The sequence below is a fragment of the Oryctolagus cuniculus genome, chromosome 7 (assembly GCF_964237555.1).
Source record: "Oryctolagus cuniculus chromosome 7, mOryCun1.1, whole genome shotgun sequence".
NCBI classification, from domain to species: domain Eukaryota; kingdom Metazoa; phylum Chordata; class Mammalia; order Lagomorpha; family Leporidae; genus Oryctolagus; species Oryctolagus cuniculus.
The window spans coordinates 151,629,009-151,652,235 of record NC_091438.1 but is presented as its reverse complement, the minus strand read 5'-3'; the positions used below and the strand labels follow the sequence as shown (position 1 = coordinate 151,652,235).

Genomic DNA, 23,227 nt, shown 5'->3' with positions numbered 1-23,227 from the left:
TTGTCTCCGCAGAGGAGGTATTAATTTAATGTGCACACTTAACCAGGGCAGCCGAGTCCATTACAAGCGGGCGGTAATGGCCCGGGCGGCCGGAGCACAGGCTGCGAGCTGGTGATGGGCACCGTGCGAGTGTGCCCCCCCACCCACCACACTGCCACCTGCCCAGATGGACACCCAGGCCTCCTCTCCACCTGCAACAGCAGCCTCAGCCAGGGGCCCCAGCGGGCCAGGTCTGTGCGAGCTGTCCAGCGGGCAGGCTGGGGTCCAGGGTGCTCGGGGAAGTACAGAGTGGGAGAGGGCCTTGGGGCTGTGGCAGTGACCCCAGAGAAGTCCTCCCAAGGGCCCTGGCCTCAGTTTCCTCACCTGCAACATGATCTCCTAGAACCCCTCTGGCCAGGACATTTGCCATCCATAGACCCTGGGCATTGTCCCCACTGGAGCCCAGGACCAGGCAACAGCCCCAGGGTCACCAGCTCCAGCCCCGCTCTCCTGGGTACACCAGGCCTCTGCCCCCTGGGTTGGCTCCAGCCACTCCCTCATTCCTCACAAACAGCTCCTGAGGGCTTGCCCCAAGCCGCACAGTGATGCAGAATCAAAGGTTACAGGCAGTGGGAAAGCTGTGGAGGATGGCCCAGGTCTGTGGGCCCCTGCACCCGTGTGGGAGACCCAGGAGAAGCTCCTGGCTCCTGGCTTTGACCCAGCCCAGCCCTGGCATTGCAGCCATTTGGGGAGTGAACCAGCAAATGAAGATTCTCTCTCTCTCTCTCTCTCTCTCCCTCTTTCTCTCTAACTCTGCCTTTCAAATAATTTTTTTTAATTAAAAAAAAAAAAAGATATAAGCAGGAGGTCTGCTAGCCACGGTCCGCTTCAGAGTGCCGGAATTCAATTCGCAGCTCCTGATTCCAGATTCCCATCACGAAGATCTTGGGAAGCAGGAAGGATGGCCCAAGTGATTGGGTCCCTGCCACCCACAAGGGAGACCTGGGTTGCATTCCCAGCCCGTGTGTCCTGAGCCCAGCCCCAGCCCTGGCCATGGTGGGCATTCAGGGAGTGCACCATTAGATGGGGGCTCTCTCTTTCCTTCTCTCTCACTCAAAGTACAAATTTAAACACACACACAGGTTACAGGCATCTCTGCCAACCCCACTAGGAAGGGCAGGCAAACGGAGAAGCCATCTGCAGCGCGGTGGTTCCGGAGGGCCTGCTCTCTCGAGGTAGGATCTCAGCTCCCACCTCTGTCTGATGGGGTAGCAACCCTCCCCTGCAGGACTCACGACGGACCAGACAAGCAGGCTCAGAAGAGGCACAGGGCGCCCTGAGTGGACACCGGCTGTCCTCTCCCTGGCTGTCCACGCTTACGGGAAGGAAGCAGAGGCAGCTGGGCAGGCCAAGGTCCCCAGCACCAAGGCAGAGACACGGCTGCACCCTGCCCTGACCCTCTGGGGGATCCGGAAGCAACCGAGCGGTGGCAATGAAATCAGCTGCTGGGTAATTCCCCCAGCGGGGAGGTGCGAGCAGGGGCAGCGGATGGGCAGTGAGGAGGAGCCGCAGGGAGTCACCTCGTGCCCCCGCCTGTTTCCTCGTGCCCCTGCAGTGCAGCCGGGTGGTCTTGCGGCTCCCCCTGGGGAACCACCAGGCCCTGAGAGAGGCAGGAGAGAGATTGGCAAGCCCCCAGGCCGCCCCAGCCCCCCAGACCTCCGAGGAACAAGGCGGCCAGTGTTGAGGGCTGCTTCTGCCCCTAACTGGCTGTGTGACCCCGGCTAAGTCCCTTCCGCTCCGCTAGCCCCGCTGTCCCAGGAAGAACGCAGTGGTGTCGAACGATGGATGCCCAGGACCCACTCAGCCGAGCCAGGGGAGCACAGTCCCTGGACAAACGCCGTGCGCTGACGACAACGCCAGCTCAGGCAGTGCAGGTCGGCCCTGGGTTCAGAGCAGCAGGTGCAATGCGAAGGGGCGGGGTGGGGGTGGGGGGCTCTGGAGCCGAGGTCCCAGGATCAAACCCCAGCAAGTTCCCCACCGTCTCCGAGCCTCGCTCCTGACGCCCACTCGTCGGGTGTTCTGCAAATATTCCCTGGAATCCCAGTGCCGGGCACACCGTGAGCATGCAGCTGGCGTCATCCCCCTCATCCTCGTGACCCCAGAGAGGTCGGGAGAGACCGCCCAAGGGCTCCAGGGCCACACTATCAATGCCCCTGGCAGAGCGGGAGAAGCAGACGCTAATGCCACCAACTCCCCCTTCCAGCAAACCCCTGCTCGGCCCCCCACGCCCCCCAGTGTACCCCGAGAACTAATGGGCACACGCTGAGCCCTTGGAGCCCTGTGCGGCCAGGGGCCACCACGGCAGGACAGCCCGGCTGGTCTCATGCCACCAGCCAACGGGCACAAGGCACCAACAGGCCTTGTGGGCAACACGGGGTCCAGAGAAGCCTGATTGCTCACCCCAGAGCCAAGGTGAGGTTTCAGCTGTTTTGTGAGCCACCTGTTCCAAATACCCAGTGTCCTATTTGCCCAGGGCTCTGGTGTCACTCCCACCGGGTGTCATTTACTGAAAACACCCTCAGCAGTTCTGTGGACGCTCATAACCTGGCTGGACATCACAGCTGAGCGGGCGCTGCCCCACAGGTGACACTGGCAGGGTTGGACACGCACATGCGAACTCGTTGGGTCACAGACACTGGCTTGGAGGAAGAGCCACTGAGCCAGAGGACTTGGTTTGCCCTTGACCTCACTTCTCAGGGTGCTCGGACCAGGCGATGCAGACCTTAGCAAGCTGCCGCCTCCGCTGGCCCAGGCAATCAGCCGAGGTTGGCACAGGACGAGCATAACAAATACCAGCTTTGGCGCCAGCATTGTGGTGCAGCGGGCTAAGCCCAAATCAGAGCACCGGTTTGAGTCCCAGCTGCTCCACTTCGATCCAGCTTCCTGCTAGTGCACCTGGGAAGGCAGCGACTGATGATGACCCAAGTACTCAGGCCCCTGCCACCCATATGAGAGATCTGGGTGGAGTTCTGTCTCCTGGCTTCAGCCTGGCCCAGCCTTGACTGCGGCAGGCATCTGAGGAGTGAACCAGCAGATGGAAGATCTCTCCTTCCCTCCATCTCTACCACTCTCTCTGACACTCTGCCTTTAAAAAAAAAAAAAAAAAAAAAAAAAAAAACCAGCTCTGGAGTCGGATGGAACGGGGTTCAAATCCCAGCATTCCTGGCCACATGCTCCTGGGTGAACGATTATCTCTGAGTCTCCCCACGTAACCTCCCATGGAAGGCAGAGGGTGGGGGTTGTAAAGGGCCCTGGAGGCTGCTACAGTTTGTAAGAGAGATGGCAGGTGCAGGCTACAACAAAAGGAGGGCCCGGTGCCTTCCCTGTCCCCAGCTTGCTCTGGGGTCCGCCATAACGCCCTTGTCTCTCTGTCCTCGCTGGCTTGCTGCACCATGGAACCGCTGGGTGGCGCGGTGGCTGCTGTCTGTCCTCAGCACCCCCGGCGCTGATGGCACTGACAGTGGGGGTCTCGATCCTACTCCTGCTCCCACCACACAGGGATGCTGTCACTTCCCTCGGCCTGACGTCCTCACGGCTGGGACGCGTCATGCCATCTGTCAGGTACCCCTCTCTGCTATGGTTTAGGTGTGGGTGCGGTGTGCTCCCCAGAGGTTCCTGTGCCGTCCGCCTGGCTCCCAGTGTGGCCATGTGGGAGGTGGTGGGATCTTCCCTGGGGGAAGCCCTGGAAGGGACTGAGCTAGTTTTCCGGGAACTTCCCCTGAGCCGCTGCGGGCTTCCTGTCTTGCCCTCTCTCCTGCACACGCCCCACCATGGTGCCATCCTCCGGGATGGGTCACAGCCAGCACCACCCTATTCCCAAACCCTGCGCTAAAGCAACCTCTTTTCTTTATGAAGTGTCCAGCCTCGGACACTTTGTCTCAGCAGCGGAAAACAGACCGGTACTCGCCTGTGTGCGTATCTTTCTAATTTTGCATGTGATGGATCAAGGACAGGAGCCTGAGCCACCGCAGCCTCTGTTGTCCGCCCTTCTTCCCAGAGACCAGTTCAGTCTCACACCCTCCCGTTCCCCACCCCAGCCCCTGCCTTCTTCCCCAGGCTTGGGAGCAGGTGCGCCGAACTTGAAGAACCCGTATGAAGAGTTCGCCTCTCCCCACCCCAGCCCACCTACGATATGCAAAGGCCCAGCCTGCTGGGGTCGGGGCCTCTGCCACGTGTTCGGTCCGTGTGCACACTGGCAGTCGGTTGAGCTCTGCGAGTTTATTTTCTTTGAATAAATTCGGTCTGCCGGTGAGTTCGTGCCCTGTCTCCTCCCTGTTTCTGAGCCCTTTTCCTTACAGAATGATGTCATGCACAACTAACCAAAAAGTGAAAACCACTTACATTTAAAAATTTAAACTTTCTTTAAACAGATATATTTTATTTATTTGAAAGGTCGAGTTATAGAGAGAGAGGAAGAGAGAGAGAGATATCTTCTATCTGCTGGTTCACTCCCCAAATGGCTGCAGCAGCCAGGGGTGGGCCAGGATGAAGCCTGGAGCCAGGAGCTTCTTCCAGGTCTCCCATGTGGGTGCAGGAGCCCAAGGACTTGTGCCACCTTCCGCTGCTTTCTCAGACACATCATCAGAGAGCTAAATAGAAGTAGAACAGCCGGGTCTCGAACCAGCACCCATATGGGACGCTGGCACTGCAGGCAGTGGCTTTACCCGATACACCACAGCACTGGCCCCTAAATTTAAAAGTTTAAGAAGACAGTTGTAGGGCCACTTCTGTGGCATCGCGGGTTAAGCTGCCGCCTGCAACGCCAGCATCCCATATGGGCGCTGGTTGGAGACCCAGCTGCTCCATTTCCAATCCAGCTCTCTGCTGTGGCCTGGGAAAGCAGTAGAAGATGGCCCAAGTCCTTGGGCCCCTGTACCTACGTGGGAGACCCAGAAGAAGCTCCTGGCTCCCGGCTTCAGATCGGCCCAGCAGCTCCGGCGTTGTGGCCATTTGGGGAGTGAATCAGCAGATGGAAGACCTCTCTCTCTCTGCCTCTGCCTCTCTCTCTCTCTCTCTCTCTGTAATTCTGCCTTTCACATAAATAAATAAATCCTTTTTTGTGTGTGTTTAAAAAAAGACAATTGCTTCTCAGTCTTTTGGCTAAGATCAGGTGTGAATTTTAAGAAAATATCACTCATTTTTCCCTTGTTTTAAGTTGCATGAATATTTTACATGAAAGAACAGCAAACAAACAAAAAAAAAGTCAAGTCAACCAAACAAAAAGAATTTAACACCCACCCAATGCCCCTTCCTGAACAAGCCCTGAAGGCACTGTCTCTCCTTCCCTAGCTCTTTGTGATTTTTCATTTATTTTTTAATGAGACTCTCCGAAGTAAAAGCGGGTGGTTTTCAAGCCTGCGTTTCCCACGTCTACGGCAGCATCCTCCCAGGCAGGTGACACGCAGGAGGCTGCGATGCACCTGTCCCTGTCCGTCCCGAGTCCCAGCAGCCAGCACTGCCGGGGACATTTGGTACACTTCGTGCACGTTCGTCCAGTCAGTCCCGGGGGAGCTGCTGGCCCAAGGGCACGGGCTCAGGGCAGGCTCGTGTGCCCCTCCAAAGGGCTGCGGGTGACAAAGCTGCTGGTGCCCGGAGCAGCTCTGCCCGGGAGCCCAAGAGAAGCCAGCTGGGTCCCCAGGCCCTCACCCCAGCCCCTGAGCAACACTGCTCTGTGCCTCAGTTTCCCTCTTAAACACTGCTTCTCCCCTGAGTGGAGGAAGACCCCACCTCCACCCACCCTTTCCCAAGGAGCAAGGAGAGCAGGCTCCCCTGAGAAAGGGAGCGACACCCCACCTCCCAGAAAGAGCAGGGCTCTGTCCCAGCCGGGCGGCCACAGGCTCTAGGACAGGCAGCCGCGTGTGGGGCGGGGCAGGCTGAGCCAGCACCTCCCGCCCAAGCGTGCGCCAAGCTGCAGCCTTGGCAGCACCTCCTTCCCTTTGTCACTGCTCCCTCACCCCCGTGTCTCCCCTGGGCGTCACATCCCAGCGTAAACGCTCTCCCCCAGGAGGCCCTGAGCCCTCGGTCAGAGTCAATGCCCCTCTTCTGACTGCACAGGCTGAGGCCGCCTGGCACTGAGGTTCCTCCTACCTGCCGGTCCCCCCGCTCCACCCAGCTCTTCACAAGGTCAGGCCCATCTCGGGGTCACAGCTGCCACTCCAGTGCCAGCCCGGAGCCCGGTACACAGCAGGCGCCAAATGAATGCTCAATGGATGCAACGACTCATCCACCTCCAGGTCTACAGCGGGCGCAGCGCTGACCCACTGTGGCCTTGGAGATGGCCCCCTCCTTGCCCCTCCCTGCCAGCCTCGTTTCCCCAGACAAGCTCCAGGGCAGGCCAGCTCTCAGTGTCCCCCTGGACGTCGGGGCGCACAGTGGGAAGGCTGGCGCCACGCTCTCTGTCCCTGGGAGCCCACCGCTCTGCCCAAGCTGCCAGGGAGCCTCCCCCTCTGCCCCTTCACCAGCGTCAGCCAGCTCTCAGCCACCAGGGCGCCAGCTCTTGTGAGACCCAGAGGGCGGCAGAGGGTCCCGCGCCCAGGCCCACGTGCCCAGGCCCGAGGGGTCTGTGCCCAGGAGGGGTGGGGCCCCGCCCAGAGCTGTGTTTACAGCTCTGAGGAAAACAGCAGCTCCCCGGGCTATTTTGGAAAACTAATATGCACTTGGGTCTCTCTGTTTATTCCTGGCCATGGGCGGCCCTGCAGGTAAACGCAGGGCACTGTGGCCGCGGCTCAGGGCGATCTCCCAGCCAGGCCACGTGCATCCGTCTGTCCGTCCATCTGTCCGTCTGTCACCATGACCAAGCCTGGGGGCCGACTGCCATGCATTTCAAATGTCCCTCAACAGATGAGGGGGTCAAGCAGCCAGGCAGAGCCCACCAGGCAAGACCTGGGACACCCCCCGCCCCGCCCTGGTTCAAAACTGCAGCCTTGAGCCAAGTCATCTCCTAGGGCTCAGTCTTCTCATCTGTGAAATGGGGGAGAAATGAGCTGGACAACATGCCCACGCTGGTGCCAACAGGCACAGACCCCGGGATCCCAGCCCACGGGGAGACGCTCAGAAGTCCGGGCCATCTGCAGATGAGGAGTCCGAGGGGCCCAGGGAGTGCCCAAGGTCACCCACCCCACCAGGCGCAGCGGGGTAGGGGAGGGAGCACCCCTGAGCAGTCGCCAGGGGCACGGAGGAAGGAGTGACCCGGACCCAGCGCGAGGTCGGTGCGGCTGTGAGCGGTCCCGGGGCAGCCCCAACGTTAGCCTACCCGGCTTCGAAGGACTCGCACGGCAGTGTGATTAGCCACTGAACACGGCCCCGGGGTAGGACTCTCAGCTCGGCACCAGCCCCCACCGGTGTTCACCGGGCACCCCCCACCCCAACACACATCCGCTCTGCCTGTCACCGGGCTACTCAGGGGAGACAGAGGCCAGTCCCCTCGACTCTGGGGAGGGGCCGCGAGAGCACAGAGACCCCAGAGGCCCCTCTGTGAGGGGGAAGCCACCGGCAGCTCCTGTTTCCTCGTCCCCATTCTGCAGATGGGGAGAGCGAGGCTCGCGGAGCTGCGGTGACGGGTCCAGGGCCACCTAACCGTGCCAGGTCACGTTATGAACTGACAGCACGCACAGGCGCCAGTAACTCATTTAGTCCTCACGACAAGTGTGAGGTAGCACTACCATGATGCCCGTTGTAAAGATGAGAAAACTGAGGCCGAGGGCACAGAGCCAGGACTTGAGTGCCGGGAGTCTAGCTCTGCAGAGACCCCCCCTGCTTCCGCTCCCCCAACAAAGGGGCGGGCGCTGGAGTAGGACCTCGTCTGTGCGATGGCCTAGGCTGCACTCGTTTCTGGGAAGAATTCTGGGGGCCGCGGCTGAAGGGACCCCGGGGGCCCGGGTGTGAGTCCTGCTCTGACGCCTGGTGACCCGGAAGCCACCCCTACAGGAAGCTCCAACTCTGCTTCCTCCTGTCACGGGGAGACGGGGCCACCCCAGGGCAGCGGGGACAGCGGGTCAGAGGACCGGCTGGCCCGGCCTAGCCCACCCTGGCAGGCCCACAAAGGCACAAGCTGGGGACTTTGCCTTGGGACAGATGGGTCAGAGAGGGGCGGCTGTCAGGCCAGATGGCCTGGGGGACACCAGCTGGGAGTGCAGCCCTGGCAGACAGAACGGCTTAACCCCTTCCTGTCCTTGGCAAGCCAGGCCCCCAGCCTCCAGCCTTGTCCCCGGGGCTACAGGGGGAGGGGAGAGCGACCTCAGGCCAATGGGGAGTGGAGGAGGTAAGGGCAGCCCTGAGCCGCCAGGAATCCACACGGCCATGGGCTGTGGACCAGGAAGCCCTGTGGTGCCACCCGGGGCTGGGGCTTTGCTTCCAGGACACCTGACCAGGGTGGACACCACCAGGCTAGGAGGCCGGAGCTGTTAGCCCGGGGCCCAGGCCACGGAAACAGCCAGGCCCGTGAAGGAGGCCCCCAACCTCCGGGGGCCAGGGAGGCCACCACACGCTGTCAGCCCCTGGGGGCCTCAGTCTCCCCACCAGGAAAGTAGGGTGCTGGACCGATCCTTGGGACCCAGGGCCACTTCCGGCTCAGAGGGCCCAGGACAAGGAACCTGCTTCCTTTCCCGGCACGTGCCGGGTCCTTCAGGGACCGCTCGATCCTTTCTCTGTGGGGCGTGAGCCTCGACTCGTGTCTGAGTCAAGATCCGGGCCTCTCAGGAGGAAGAAAGAGGGATTTTAGGGGGCAGAGGGAGTGCTTCTGGGGCTGGAGAACAGCCAGGCTGTTCCACACTCCATGGACGGCTAAACGAGAAGGTGCAGCCGTCGGGATCGTGGCTAGACATCAGGAAGCACTTCCCAATGGGACAGGCCACGAACACACCGCCAGTCGCTTCCAGAGGAGGCTCTGGAATGTTCTTTGCTGGCAGTGAGGCCTCCAAGCAGGCTCTGTAATAGCCCCAGGCTGAAGGCCAGGGAGGAGGAGGTGAGGGCCACAGACAGCAAAGCAGCGTCTGGCCAGGGCACGTGCGCCACGGGCTCGGCCGGCCCTGGGTTCTAGGTGGGCAGAGCACGGCCAGGCTCAGTCTGCCTGGGGCCTGCGCGCTGCTCCTCCAGGCGTCTCTGGATGTCTCCGGACAGAGGCTCCCGAAAAGTCCAAGAGTGCCGAGCAGGGAAGGGCTTGGGGGCGGGGGCTGCCGCCCAGGAGCAAGGCCGGACGCACAGCCCCCCTGCTTGCTGTGCAGCCTCAGGTGAGAAACCAGCCCTCTCTGATTAATGGGGCCAGGAGAGCCCCCGGGCTCCACGGACCGGCAAGTCCTGGGTTCCTAAGTGTTGCCCCCAAAGCCCACACAGGTGCCTGAGCACAGGGGCCCAGGAAGTGCGGCGTGAATGACCAAGCAGCTGACCCGGGGAGAGACAGGGCCCAGGCTCCGCGGGACGGCTCCTCCCACCTGCCACAAGGCCTCCCCGGCTCCACTCGTGCACCCACGTGTGCACACACCCACGCACACAGACACACGTGCGCAGCACGTGCTCCGAGCACGGAGACCCAGCTCTGACTCCTGCGGAGAGAAGGGTCTAAACCATGGCGCCCAGCCTCGTCCTGGGGTCTCTGGGCGTTTGAGGCGCCCTCCCCTGGCTGGGTGGGAAACGAGTCACCAGGAGTGAACTCTGCTGATTTTTTTTTTTTTTTTCGACAGGCAGAGTGGACAGTGAGAGAGAGAGAGACAGAGAGAAAGGTCTTCCTTTTTGCCGTTGGTTCACCCTCCAAAGGCTGCCACCGGCGCGCTGCGGCCGGCGCACCGCGCCGATCCGAAGGCAGGAGCCAGGTGCTTCTCCTGGTCTCCCATGGGGTGCAGGGTCCAAGCACTTGGGCCATCCTCCACTGCACTCCCTGGCCACAGCAGAGAGCTGGCCTGGAAGAGGGGCAACCGGGACAGAATCCGGCGCCCCGACCGGGACTAGAACCCGGTGTGCCGGCGCCGCAAGGTGGAGGATTAGCCTAGTGAGCCGCGGCGCCGGCCTAATGCTGATCTTTGAAGCCACAGAGGCCCGCGCTCCCATCCAGCCCCACCACGGGTCATGTGACCTGCTGAGACTCAGTCTTCCTATCCACACAATGGGTATGGTCACAGCTGCCTTGCAGGGGCACTGCGGGGGGACATGGGACGCTCCTGCCGTGGCAGCGCCTCGGATGTGAGATCCTGGCTGCCTTCCTGGAGGAGCCGAGCAAAGCCTGGTCCCTGTAGTCCCTTCCACCTCGTTCCCCCCGTGGGGGGTGAAGTGCCCGGATGCAGCAGAAGCTACAAAGCAGCCTTTGTCTCACAGAGGAAACCCTAAACCAGCCGCCCTGACGTCAGCTGTGGAGAGACAATGCCAGGCCAGCCCTCAGCGGCACCCCTCTGCCCGGTGAGCCTGGCACCCACTCTGAGAACTGGAGCTGCTTCGCTGCTCACTGCTGGGGGCAGGGCAGGCTTGGACCCCCGACTTCCAACTCCTGGGTCTCAGGCCCAGGAACACACGGGCCACTTTGCAGCCCGGCAGACGGAGTCCATGACCAGGGGGAAAACACTCTGGGTGAACACCGTTGGCGGCGGGTTCGAATCCCGGCTCTGCTCCTGCCTTTAAGAGGGACCTCCTGGGACGGACACCACACAGCAGGAGACTCACGACCCGGACATCGAGGCGGCTCGGCCGCTCTCTGACCCCCAGGAGGGCAGGGACAAGGACAGAGGCACCGTCTCACCACCTGGGCTCAGCCAAGCCCACCTGGGAGCTGCAGGCTCCAGGCGACCCCTGTGTGGGACACAGCCTCCAAGGCTCCTCGCTGGACGCTCTGCCCAGAGCACAACAGGCCACTCTGCAGCCGGACGCGGGAGGTGGGTCTCATCGCATTGGAGCCTGGGGGCCTGGGAGGCCCGGGGCAGAGGGCACAGGGCAGGGACAGCTAAGGTGACCGCACCACACTTGGCACCCAGCAGCCTCTGTCTCCCCGACTTGTTGTCACAACTTCAGGTTGTCGTGTGCCCGTTTTACAGGTGGGCACGGCTGCAGGCTGCAGACCACCCTGGCACAGCTGCCTTGCAGCCAGGCCCCGCACAAGCTCCTCCCTCTGCTGGAAGTGCCCAGTCCCCTTCTTTCCACTCTCATTGGCCTTCAAAACACAACAAAGATAACGTCTCCTCCAGGAAGCCCTCCTTGCCTAGCCCTGAACTGGATCCGGTGTCTTCCAGAACCCTGGGTCTTGGGGCACCCGGGGTCTCACCGAGCTCTGGTCCTGACTGCAAGAAGCTCCCCCACCCCTCCCCAAGGCTATTCCACCGCCCGCCCCCACGATGGCCTTCTGCCCATTACAACAGGGGCTGGGGCGAAACGGGGTGTCCGGCCCCGGCCCGGAGAGGAGCTGTGTGCCGGGGAATCACAAGGTCCACTTAACCCAGCGGCTCTGCCCCTCCCCCCGGCAGCAAACCAGGGCAGCGAGCCAAGAACTGTCTTAAACACCCTGAGTAATAAAAATGGCCAATTAAGAGGGCGGAAGGCAGTGTCTCGGCTGCAGGGGCCTCTCCATGGAGAGCAGAAGAGTGGGGGGCCGTGCGAACCTGCACATCCTGAAGTCGAGGCACGCAGGCTGGGAACAGCACAGAGCCAGCCCCTGTCCCAGCGGCCACCCCATGCCCACTCTTCGCCCCTACCCCGGTCCCCCAGAAGCCCAGCCCTGTTTCACAGCACAGAGCAGCTGCCGGTGTCTGAGCACCGACACTTCATCTGCTTCCTCACACAGTCCAGGCAGCACGACTGTCCCATTCTCCAGATAAGGAAACTGAGGCTCGGAAAGGCAAAGTGCGTGTCCCAAGGTCTCAGAGCTGAAAAGAAGCAGAAGCGCCCTGTGGCATCCTCGCTCCCCAATTTCCGAGCGCCACACGGATGCTCTGCCCCAAGCTAAGTTAGTGAGCAGGCTTCTGTCCACCGCCCCACCCCGGCTGGCCCCGGGCGTTCCATGGGGCTTTGGGTAGCTGCAGTGTGGGTGAGGCCTGGGCTTCCTGAGAGGCAGTCCCCACGGGCAGCACCCTCAGTTCACAAAGCGTCTCCACCGGCATCGGTTCCTTTCTAGCCTCGTGAGGTCAGCGTAGCCCCATTTCACAGAAGCAAACTTCGAGGCTCGGCTACTTGCACCGACCATGCTCCCTTCCAGCCCCTGCACGGGGAGACTGGATCTGGGGCCTGACTGCCTGGGTTCGAATCGGGACTTGCCTCTTTGGAGCTGTGATGCAACCCCATTCCCTCGGGGTCTCCGGGGCTCAGTTTCAGGATTTCCATGGTGGGCTAAGGAGACGCTGGGACTCACGCGCTGACAGCCGGGCTCCGTGAATTAAACATCTGTAAGCTGCTTTGGATGGAGCCGGTATAACTACTTTTATTAATCAACTACTACATGTTTATTGTGCTCCTGGAATGAGCACAGCACTGTTGCGGCAGGCACCTGTCACGGCAGGGTGCATTTGCCCATGTGCCCGGACTCTGGGCTCCAGAGGACCGGGACTCTGTGTGCCGCCCTGCGGGGCCCAGCAGGGGGGCCTGGCGCAGGGAGAGGCGGGGGAACCCCCGTCTCCTCTTCCCCACACCGGAGGTACAACACAACAGCATTGAGTTCCCTGTGCCCAGGCACAGCTCACAGCGCCGACCGAAAGCAAAAGTGGGGGCGACCTGGCCCAGGGCGGAACCAGCCTCCGCCCTGTCCCCGGCTTGCCCCATGCTGTCTGCTGCTGTTACGACGATGGCGACCTCTGGGCACGCCCTGGGCAGCATCAAAGGACCATTTCCTGGAGTTCAAGACCCACGGCTAGCCCCGGCTTCGCCACAGGGTTCCAGAGACCACCAGGAAAGCTCTGGGCAGGCACCAATCCGCCTTCCCGGTTCCCCATGCGCTCCTGCCGGTCCCGCCGGCCCCCACCTGGGATCTTCTCTGGGACACAGCTGTGCAGAGCTGCCCCGGTGGCCCGGAGCCTCATCTGCCTGTGCTGCCGCTGAATCATTTGCCTCTCAAGAAATAATTACCACAGCATGACAGCAGCAAGTCTCCTGTCCTGCCACCCGCCGTGGCAATATGGTGACACACACCGGGGAGACCCCGCGCTCGGCCTGCCTGCCTCCTCACCCGTGGTCAGCCGTCGGGTGGCATGGGACAAGGCCACCCCTGCACGTGGGGTCTGGAGATCCCAATGGGGCCCACTGCGCGCTCTGGGACACACTGTTTCCCCTGTGAACCTCTGCTTTGTGAGATGAGCGGAATCAAGTCTTACTTCTTGGGGCTCTTAAACAATTATCACTTCCTTAAAGATGGCAGTCGAGCCTGGCGCATAGTAGGTGCTTAATGATCGCTGCTGCTACACGGCATTGACTTCTTTTTAAACCCTTTTCCCGAAGCTCTTCATCCCATGTTTCAAAAACTTAGTTACTTGAAAGGCAGAGACAGACAGAGATCTCCATCCGCAGGCTCCTTCCCCCAGTGCTACAGCTGGGGCTGAGCCAGGGGCTGGGAACTCAACCCAGGTCTCCCACGTGGGTGGCAGAGACCCAGCTCCTGGAGCCCTCACCTGCTGCCTCCCAGCATGCACCGTTATCGGCAGGAAGCTGGCAGCGGGGGCAGAGGCGGGACCTGAACCCAGGCATTCTGATACGGGATGCGTGTGCTTGAAGCAGCGTCTTCACTGCTGGCTCTCAGCTACATTCTATCAACTGGTTGAACTCATAAGAAACGTTACACCCATTTTACAGACCAATAAACTGAGGTGTGAGATCAAATGGCATGCCCAGAATCCAACCACTCCAGGAAAGCCACAGAGAGAAGTCTTCACAGGGCACGGGCAAGTCCACCCCGCCAAGCTCCCCTTCCCAAGGGGGCAAAGTGGAGCTCCACCTGGGCAAGGGTGGGGATTCGGCCAGGCTCCCGCACTCCTGTGCCACCACCCACGGGGGTCAGCAACTGCACAGCCACTGAGGGAGCCGGAGGCATTCGCTGGGGTTACTGCTGGGTGACAGCCACCTTGTCTGTCCCAGGGAAGGGACTGGGCGACCACGTCGTGCCCAGCGAGGGCGGAGGCCACGCCCCAGGTGGGCGGGCAGAAGCATCACAAGTCTCCACCAGCCTCACACACTCTGACCACGCCCAGACGGCCCCACGACCTTGGCCTCCAGCCAAGGGCAGCGACCACCTTCCCCGGACCCCTGCCGGCCCCCCCCACCCCCGCCCCGTCTCTGCCTGCCTCCACGAGGTGGCCGGGCTCACACCCTGGGCCCCCAGAGACTTCCCAGGCAGCTCCCCTAGAATTTCACGCTTGTGCTGTTCCTGTGTCGGCCCATCTACCCCTCCCACAACCCTATTTTGCAGGCGAGGAGACTGAGACTCAGAGAGACAAAGGGGTCAGTCCAACCTCACCCAGCTTTTTGCCCCATCAAAAGCATTTAAAATTTTATCAAAATTTTTGTCTTAGTGAACTAGAAATTTTAATTCTGGGCCCCGAGTCTTCAGCACCAAGTCCTCCGATGTCAGGTCCAGCCCCTTCCCTCCACACACAGACTGTTCCCTGGAAACAGGGCGGGGGGGGTGGTCAGTGTCAGTGCCATCAACGTCATCTGTTGTATAGCCCCAGCACCCTGGGCGGCCAGAGTACCACCCCCCCCCGCCCCCCCCGCACAAAGTTCACACAGCCTGGACTCTGGCAGGCCCGGGCTGGACTGTGCAGGCACCAGACAAAGCCAGCCCCGGAGCCGCCCCCAGAGAGCTCCGTCAACCCCAGGCAATTTCCCACTCAGGGCGTGGGAGGCTGGGGTAGGGAGGCAGTGGGTGCCCAGGGAACAGCCACACATCAGCAGCCCCAAGCACAAGGGGCCAGCGGGGCTGTACCCTGTACCCTTCCCCATCCCAGGCCTTCTGCCATCCGGGACGTGGGGAATAAAGGGCACGGTGGCCAGGCCCCCACCTCCCCAGAGCCAGCCAAAGCCGGGGCTCCAGCACCGCGGACACATCAGTTCTCCCAGCAGATGCATCTCATTGCGGCAAAGGGCGTGTTCAAATTCTGGGTTTACCCTTGGGCGGCCTTCAAACCCGGACACGTGGGGATGCAGGCTGTGAGCCTGGACGGGGAGCCGGGGTGCGCGCGCATCTGAGTGTGCATGCGCGTGCCGTGCACGTGTGTGTGTGTGTGTGTGTGTGTGTGTGTATACACGCTGGGGGGCATCCGGTGGGCCCAGGCAAAGCCCCGCCCCGCATTCCTCGGAGAAGGAATTTCCCAAGCAGGCGTCAGCTGTCTCCTTGCTTCCTTTTCTTTTCTGGGACCTCACTCCCCTCCCTCCCTCTTGAGGCTCTGAGAACGTCCCCCAAGCCTGTCCCCAGTGAGAACCCAGCCAGGCCCAGGACTGCCGATCCGGTTCTCCAGGGAACCCAGGACCTGGCTGGGGGTGGCGGGGAGGGGGCTTTCTTTTGAAGGCAGCTGGGGTGGCAGGAGACTTCCGCAGGCACAAATCACCCGCTCAGGGCGGCTCAAACCCGCCTCGCAGATGCCGGACAAAGAAGCCGTGTTTCTCCCTCCGCCCCCAGTGCCATCCCTGGCGCCTTCCACGGGACAGAGGGAGCCGCAACGTGTCCCGAAATGGATTTGTTGGGCAGTCCAGGGCTGCGCCTGCAAATCCTCGAGAATGAAGGGATCAGACGTGGGGGGAAGGGCGCCGGCCAGCCCAGGTGCCTCGCTGGTTCCTGCCCCATCCCTGGGAGGGCGACCTTCCTGTCCCTCTCTCACCAAGGAGGAAGAGGGGGCTCGGCAGCCCAGAAGGGCTCGGCACGCTGCCCCCAGCCCCAGAGACCGGCAGAGCCAGGATCCGAACCCTTTTCCCACCATCCCGGGCTGCCTGCTCGGGAGTCAGAAACAAAGAGTCCCCGTGATTGGCCGCTTCAGGAACCACAGAAGTGTCCGTCGCCTGGGCCAGCTCTCAGGGGCCAGCGCCCACCTGCCCCAGGCCTCCACTGGGTGTGACCGGAAAAGGCAGGGGACACTCCAGCTGACCGCCCCCACCCCCCACCATCCCTTTTGGGAGACCTCCATGTCGCCGCCAGCCCAGCCCCTTCCGGCTCCCGGTCAGAAACAGCTGTGGCAAAATCCCTCCCATCCCAGAAGTGGCTTTTTAGAAAATGCTTAAAACAGACACAAAGAGGTGGCGAGAACTTTGCCAAGCCCCGGCTGCAGGCAGACAGTGCGAGCACCACGCTGGGGCAGGCAGGATGAAGGTCTGCCCAGCTCAGCTTTGTGGATCCGCCCCTCTGGGCCTCAGTTTCCCCATCTCTGAAATGAACGCACTATGCCAAATCAGCAGTTCTTTGTTCCTTTCTTTCTAATTCCCTTAAGAATCTCAATCTGGGGGCTCGGCAGAAACGGAGCTGCCCGCAACAGCTGGGTTTGGGTGGGGGCTGGGCCGGGACAGGCACGGGACAAATCCCAGGTGCTCAGTCTCCCACGGTCCCCAAATGGCCCCAAGGCAGCCAGCCATGGGTTCCAGGATGAAGAACTCACTTGAAAACCACCAGGCTGACCGATCGTGGTGGTCCCGCCACACTCTCAAAGGACCCCCGGGGGGCGGCACTGTGGTGCAGCCTGTGGGGGCCGCATCCTGTATCAGTGCTGGCTGCTCGGCTTCGGACCCAGCTCCCTGCTAACGCGCCTGGGAAAGCAGCAGAAGATGACCCAAGTGCTGGGGCCCCTGCACCCACGTGGGAGACCCGGATGGAGCTCCTGGCTCTGGCCTGGACCAGCCCTGGCTGCTGCAGCCATCTGGGGAGTAAACCAGCAGATGGACTGACTCTCTCTCTCTCTCTCTCTCTCTCTCACACACACACACACACACACCCCTTGCCTTTCAAATAAATAAATAAATCTTTAAAAAAAAAAAAAAAGAGAGAGAGACCCTCCCGTCAGCTGGGTACCAGGTGACTAACCAGGAGTGCCAGCAGCTCATAGCACACTGGACCTGCGGGGACCAGGAGGGGCTGCTGCACCCAGGGCACCACCCCGTGCCCCCGGCAGCCAGGCCGGCACAGCCAGCATGGGGTAACTTCCTCCACCAACCACGGCAGCTTCCTCCCAGCCACCAAGCTACGGGACCTCACGCCTGCCAAGCTCAATGCGTCCCTGCTTCCTTTGGGGCCAATGAAGAGAGAAGAAAGTCCTGACATAGTCCTGCCTGGGGATGGCAGGGAAGCCCTGCCCGACCCTGAGCCGTCTGAGGCAGAGGCCCGAGGGCCCCAGGACAGAGGCAGGCCACTGTGGTCTCGGGAGGCAGAAAGGTCGGCTGTGCCCCAAGCCCCTTCCGGTCCCAGACCTGAAGTGTGGAGCGAGCTGGGAGGAATCTCCCAGGAAGCCCCTCAGGTGAAGGTGGAGGTCCCGAGGCCCAGAGAAGGCAGGGGACGGCTGGAGGCTGCACAGCGCTTGACAGCGGAGCTAAACCTGCAGCCAGGCCGCCCGACGCAGAGAACCCTGCAGGTGTGTAAAGTCCGGGGGTTCGGCAGGAATGCCCCGGGGAAGAGCCCCCGCTTGCACACTCAGAACAAGACGCTTCGGTGGCACTGGGTGGTGACAGAGAAGAGCTGTTTGTTTTGGTTTCCAAATCAACGCTTGACAACCTTGCCTTTGGAGGGTTTCAGTAACCACAATGGCCACGTGGTGAAGAGTGGGCTCGGCGGAGGGGAGAGCGAAGCCGTGGTGGGCGGGGCCGGGGCCTGGGCACACCAGCCAGGGGCTCCACGCGGGGTCTGTCCGGGTCCCACTGACAGCACAGGAGGCCGTGGTAGGCAGGGCACACCGGGGACACACGGGCTACGACACAGAGCAGCCTCAAAGACGAGCAAAGTGAAAGCAGCCAGGCACCTAAGACGGGGTGCCGTGGGTCCCGTTGACAGGAAGTGCCCAGAGAAAGCCAGTGTACGGAGTTGGAGAACAGACCAGATGTGAGACAGCGCCCGCACCTGGGCACATGTTGGGGGAGGGGATGTGTGGCTCTAAAACCGCACAGTGGTGACAGTTGTGCAACTCTGTGAATGACCAAAAATCACTGAGACACCAAAACGAGTGGCTTGCATGGCACGGAAGCTACACCTCAAGGAAGCTGTGAGAGTTTTACATAGGGAATAGTGCAGGGGTGCATGGATACGGCCCCAAATCATGGAGGCAGGACCCCGAAGCCTCCAGCTGGAAGGACACAGAGCCACCACAGCCCAGGTTGCCCCCGGGGGTGCACACGGGGGGTCTCCGAGGCTGGGAGCACATCCAGGTGGACCAGGGGAAACCCTGGGAGTTTCCTTCCCTGGCCAGGCCCCGTCCATTGCTCATTGCCCGGGGCACCACGCGAAACGTCCTGCAAGGATCAGGCTTCAGGAGCCCGGGCACATGCTCTCAGGCCTGACAGGCTCACAGGTGGGGTCAGAGGGGAGCCGGGCTGGGGAGACCCCTTAAGCTCACAGAGCAGCTGGCCGGTGGTGGTTCTCAGGTTTATTGTATTTATTTATTTGAAAGGCAGAGAAAGAGGGGGAGAGAGAGAGAGAAAGAGAGAGAGAGAGAGGAGAGAGACAAAGAGAAAGAGAGATCTTCTATCTGCTGGTTTATTCCCCAGATGGCCACAGCAGCCAGGAGCCAGGAACTCCGTCAGGGTGGCTGGGTGGAAAGTGGAGCGGCCAGACCTGGAAGCAGGCTCCAGATATGCGATGCTGGCGGCCCCGGCTTACCCCGCTGCCCCACAACCCTCGCCTCACCGGCAGTTTTTAAACACTTTTCAAAGTTGCGCACTCTCCTCGCCCAAAACAGTTCTTCTAAGAAGCCCAAATGCACAACAAATGAAAAGAGAATGGGACTCTTATAACCGTACCGTGGGCTCCCACGCACCACGCTCACCTATCCAACTCCAATCAGCGAGACGGATGCGGCCACTCTGACGACAGAGCCACATCCCGGTTAAATTTATCTCCAGATCCGGCTCCAGGACATCAAGGAGGGCCTGACGCGCACAGCTAAGCAGCTACAAATGGGAGCCGTTGCAGGAGCTTGCTCGGTAACCCAGAACCCTCTTCAGACAAAGGAGGCGGAGGGGGCTGTCACTGGAGGCCGGCTGCTAACCAGGTAGCCTGGTAGTGAGATCCGGGGGGTCCGTACTCAGAACCGAGCACGTTTTTAGGAGCCCGCCGGCCCAATGTATTTCTAAATTATAACTTTTGCTAAGTGTTCACGGAACCCCACGGCATCTCCGAGGAAGCCTTGGTCTTTCAGGAGCACAGTTCTGGCCCAGGCACCTCATTCCACAGAGAGGGAGGGAGACTGAGACCCAGGAAACTGTACGCTCAATTTAGAAAAATCCAGCATGTGCCTGCCCTGAACCAACTTTGGAAAAGACAGGCCCCTCCAGTGCACGCACAGAACCAACAACTGAAGGGGAAAGAAGGTGCGTGTGCACCCCAGAGGGCGGGCAGAGAGACACCTGCCCCCCACCTGCCTCAGCAGCACCGGCTCAGGCCGGGCCAGCGCTAGAAGCTGACATCACACCCCACGCCCGGGTGCAGCGTGGACAGACCATTGCGCAAGGCCAGCCCGTCTCCCATTAAGACTGGGCACGGTTTTTTCATCTGCTTAGCAGCCAGGTCCAGAAAGCACACACACAATAAAATAAACACAGAACAAAAGCCTGCGGCATGACGACCCGGTCAACGGCGGCGGAGAGGGGAGGCCCAGTCCAGGCCAAAACAAATGCCCATTTCCCTCACCCGCACCAATGAGGCTGACCACGAGGGGCAGACGGGTGGTCTCCCCACGGCAAGGCTCCGGGCCACTCTCAAGTCCTCCGGTGGGGCAGGTACCCCAGGAGAGGCAGGCAGGACCCGCCCCAGAAGGCCACACTCCAGCCTTTCTGCTCCCAGCTGTTCCACACGGTAACCTCGGCTGAGGACCTGAACCCTTCCCCCAGGCACCACCCTCCCAAGCGTCTCCTTCTTCCCTGGGGTGGGACTGAACTGAAGTGCCCATCACCAATGCGACTGCACTTGGAGACAAAGTCCTCAAGGAGATAACTAATCCTCCCCTCCAGCAACCGTGGGCAAACACACGTGCCAGGGCCTCCAACAATCCCCCCGCCCCCAGCAAGTGACGGAGCGGACACTTGAACCCACCTGCCCCGTGCGAGACAGAGGGAGGAGACCCATGCTCCCTGGGCAGGCGGTGCAGGATGGGAGCCAAGGCCCCTCTCAGTTCAGAACCACGTCTCCAAAGGCACGGACGGGTGCCTGTGCCTGGAACGGCAGCCGCCAGGGCCTGGGGTCCCTCCCTCACTCGGGCCAGAGATGCCACAGACAGACCCCTGTCCCCTTATCAGAGATCCCCTGCAGCCAGGACTGTCCACCAGGCCGCACAGCAGCATGTAGCCAGGCCTGTGGGTGATCTGCCGCCCTGCCAGACACGGTGGTCTGCGTCCACTCAATGTCCAGTCCCCCAGCCCCACACGGTGGGCTGGGGACTCAGGCTCCCTTTGATGGGGCTCAATAAACCATGAACTCGCGCAGAGTGGGGAGCAGAGGGGCGCAGGGAGGCCGTGGCCAGGCTGAAGCAGGCAGCTGGACCACAGAGCCATAGCAAGACGCAGACCCTGGCTCCAGGGGGTGACGCCAGGGCCATGCATCTTCAAACACAGGACCTCAGGGATTCAAGGGGGCTGGCTCAGAGTCCCGACTTCTCGGCTGGGAGACAGCCAGCCAGGAGTGGCTGCAAGGCCGGTTCAGATCCCAGCTTCACCAGCGAGCGGCCCCAGCCGCCCCAGGCAAGTCACTGGGCTCCGTGCCCCACAATGTGTTCATCTGCAGGCCAGGGATGGGCCTGTCGCACACCCCGCATCAGCGGACTCCCGGGCCAGGCCCAGGGTCGCGCAGCACCCACCCCCCACCCCCATCTCGCACAGCCCCGGGCCCATCTGCCCACAGCAGCTGCCGCCGGCGCCACCCGCCCGCCCCTCCCGGGGAGCGCTCACCTCCGCTTGTACTCGTCGCGCTCCCGCTTCACCTTGGCCAGCACGTTGTAGAGCGCGCGGATCTCGGGCGTGATGGTGTCGATCTGCACGCCCACGCCGTCGGGGTGCACCCACGACACGCCGGGGCCCTGCACCGTCTCCACGCCGCCGCCGCCCGTGCGCCGCACCTGCGTGTAGCTCCAGATGGTCCCGGGCAGGCGGCCGTAGTGCTGCGGGTGCGAGCCGCCGCCGGGGGCCACCGGGGCCGCGGCGTTGGCGTTGGCGCCCGGCGCCGCGCAGCCGACCCCCAGCCCGCCGCCCGGCGCGGGAGGCCGCAGCAGCTCGGGCCCGGTCTGCACGGCCTGCTCGCGGGAGAAGGTCTTGTAGCGCAGCCGCCGCTCGCGCTCGCTCTGCTGCTGCTCCAGCTGCTTCTCCAGCAGCCGGTTGCGCCGCTCCAGCTCGTGCACTTTGGCCAGGAAGCAGCGGAAGCGCACGTTGAGTCCTTTCAGAAGGTGGATGTTGGAGCCCAGGTCGTCCCGCAGCGCCGCCGTTACGGGCGACGGCCCGGGCCCGGCTCCGCCGCCGCCGCCGCCGCCCCCGCCGGGGCAGCCGCCGCCGCCGCCGCCGCCCGGCGGGCAGCCGAAGGCCAAGGCCATCTCCCCGAACAGCAGCGAGTTGACCATGCGCCGGCTGCGCGGCTCAGGGCCCCGGGCCCGCGGCTCCAGGTGCGGCTCCAGCTCCGGGCAGGGATCCCGGCGCGGCCGGGCCAGGGCGGGCGCGGGCTCCAGCGCGGCCGGCCGGGCGGCCCCAGATGCGCGCCAGATGCGGCCTTCGCGGCGGCGGGCCGACTGCCCCCCGGATGCGGGCGCCCAGGCGAGGGAGGGGTCCGGCCGCTCCGGGACGCGGTGGAGGCCGAGGCGGCCGCGCGAGGACGCTGAGGGTCGCGAGTCCGGGCGCCGGGGCTGTCAGAGGCGCTGTGGAGGGGCCGCGGCAGCCGCACGCAGGGGACTCTCCGCCGGCACTGCCCCTTCTGCGGTGGCCCCGCCCACTGCAGACACGCGCCCCGCCCCCTCCGGGCCCCGCCCCCTCCTCCTCCCTCTGCGGCGATCCCGGCGCCCGAGGCCCCGCCCCGAAGCCCGCAGCGCCGGGCCACGCCCACGGGCCCTTGGCTCCGCCCCCCAAGGGGGGGCCTCCGCTCTCTGCGCCGCGCTGACTGGCCGCGGCAGCTCTGACCCCGCCCAGATCCCCGGCGGGGCCACGCCCTCCCCTGCGCTGGGTCCCGCCGCTGCGCGGGGCTCGGATTCTCTGCGTGGGGACGCGGACCGCAGAGCAGTACCAGGGTTCTGCGGGAACCGCCGCAGAGCCGGCCCGGCCTCTTAAAGGGACCGTCGGGCTCGGCAGCGGGGTCGCCCCCTCTCCCACGTGGTCTGCGGAGGAGGCTCGGCTGCTCTGTCCTCCCTCAACCCCGGACCCTTCCCCCTGCCCCAGATTCCGAGGGATGCGGCCGACAGCGTCCTGGAAGGGCTGAGGGACCACGGCGTCCGCAGGTGCAGCGGCACCCCACTCCCCACCCCCCAGAAGCGGCCTGGATCGACCTTCGCGGGCTAAGGCCGCGCTTCCGCCAGCACGTCCCCCACGCGGCCGAGCGGGCGCTGCTCGCGGTCCCCTCCACCGCCAGGCCGCGCGTCCCCGCCTCCAGCCGAGGGCTCGCTGCCCAGAGACCGGGCACTGCCCAGCCCGCTGGTCTACCGCGAGGGTGGGGCGTGACACCTGCGCGCTCTGCCCGGCCGCCTGCGTCCAGCGGCCGTAGGGGGCAGCATCGGGCGGACGGTCTGCAGGATGCTTGCGTGCTCTGCTTGGTTCTTTCAAACGCGTTTTCACAGCTGCCCCCCTAGAGGCCCAGCTGCGCCCCTCCTGGTGCAGACACTGGTGTATGCGCCGTGTCCTGCTCGCTTGTTACCCCCATTTCACAGAGCAAGTCCCCGAGACCTAGGTAGCCGCCAGGGTTCCAAAGCGCCTGCTCTAAGCGGCCTCTGACACTGCCCCTGCCCGTGAACCTGGGAGGGGAGGTGACCGCGACCTTTGAGCAACTGTGGCTTGTCCAGATACTGTGGCCTGGTGCAGGTTCTTCCAGCCACATTGTTTGAATTGCAGTTTAATTTCTGACTTGTTAGCAACGTTT

At 62.8% G+C, this 23,227-nt stretch overlaps 1 protein-coding gene across 2 annotated transcripts in view; it reads right to left on the bottom strand.

Annotated features, from left to right (window-relative positions):
• The window catches only part of IFFO2 (intermediate filament family orphan 2), a 37,325-nt gene extending 15,341 nt beyond the window's left edge, over positions 1–21,984 (bottom strand). The window contains exon 1 of one of the 2 annotated variants that reach the window (XM_008265794.4): positions 21,067–21,984. In XM_008265794.4, coding sequence (XP_008264016.3) covers positions 21,067–21,728 — 662 coding nt within the window. In that variant the 5' untranslated portion in view covers positions 21,729–21,984. The remainder of the gene's footprint in view (positions 1–21,066) is intronic. The other variant, XM_051858047.2, reaches the window with a different exon arrangement.
• Between the last annotated feature and the right edge of the window lie 1,243 nt (positions 21,985–23,227).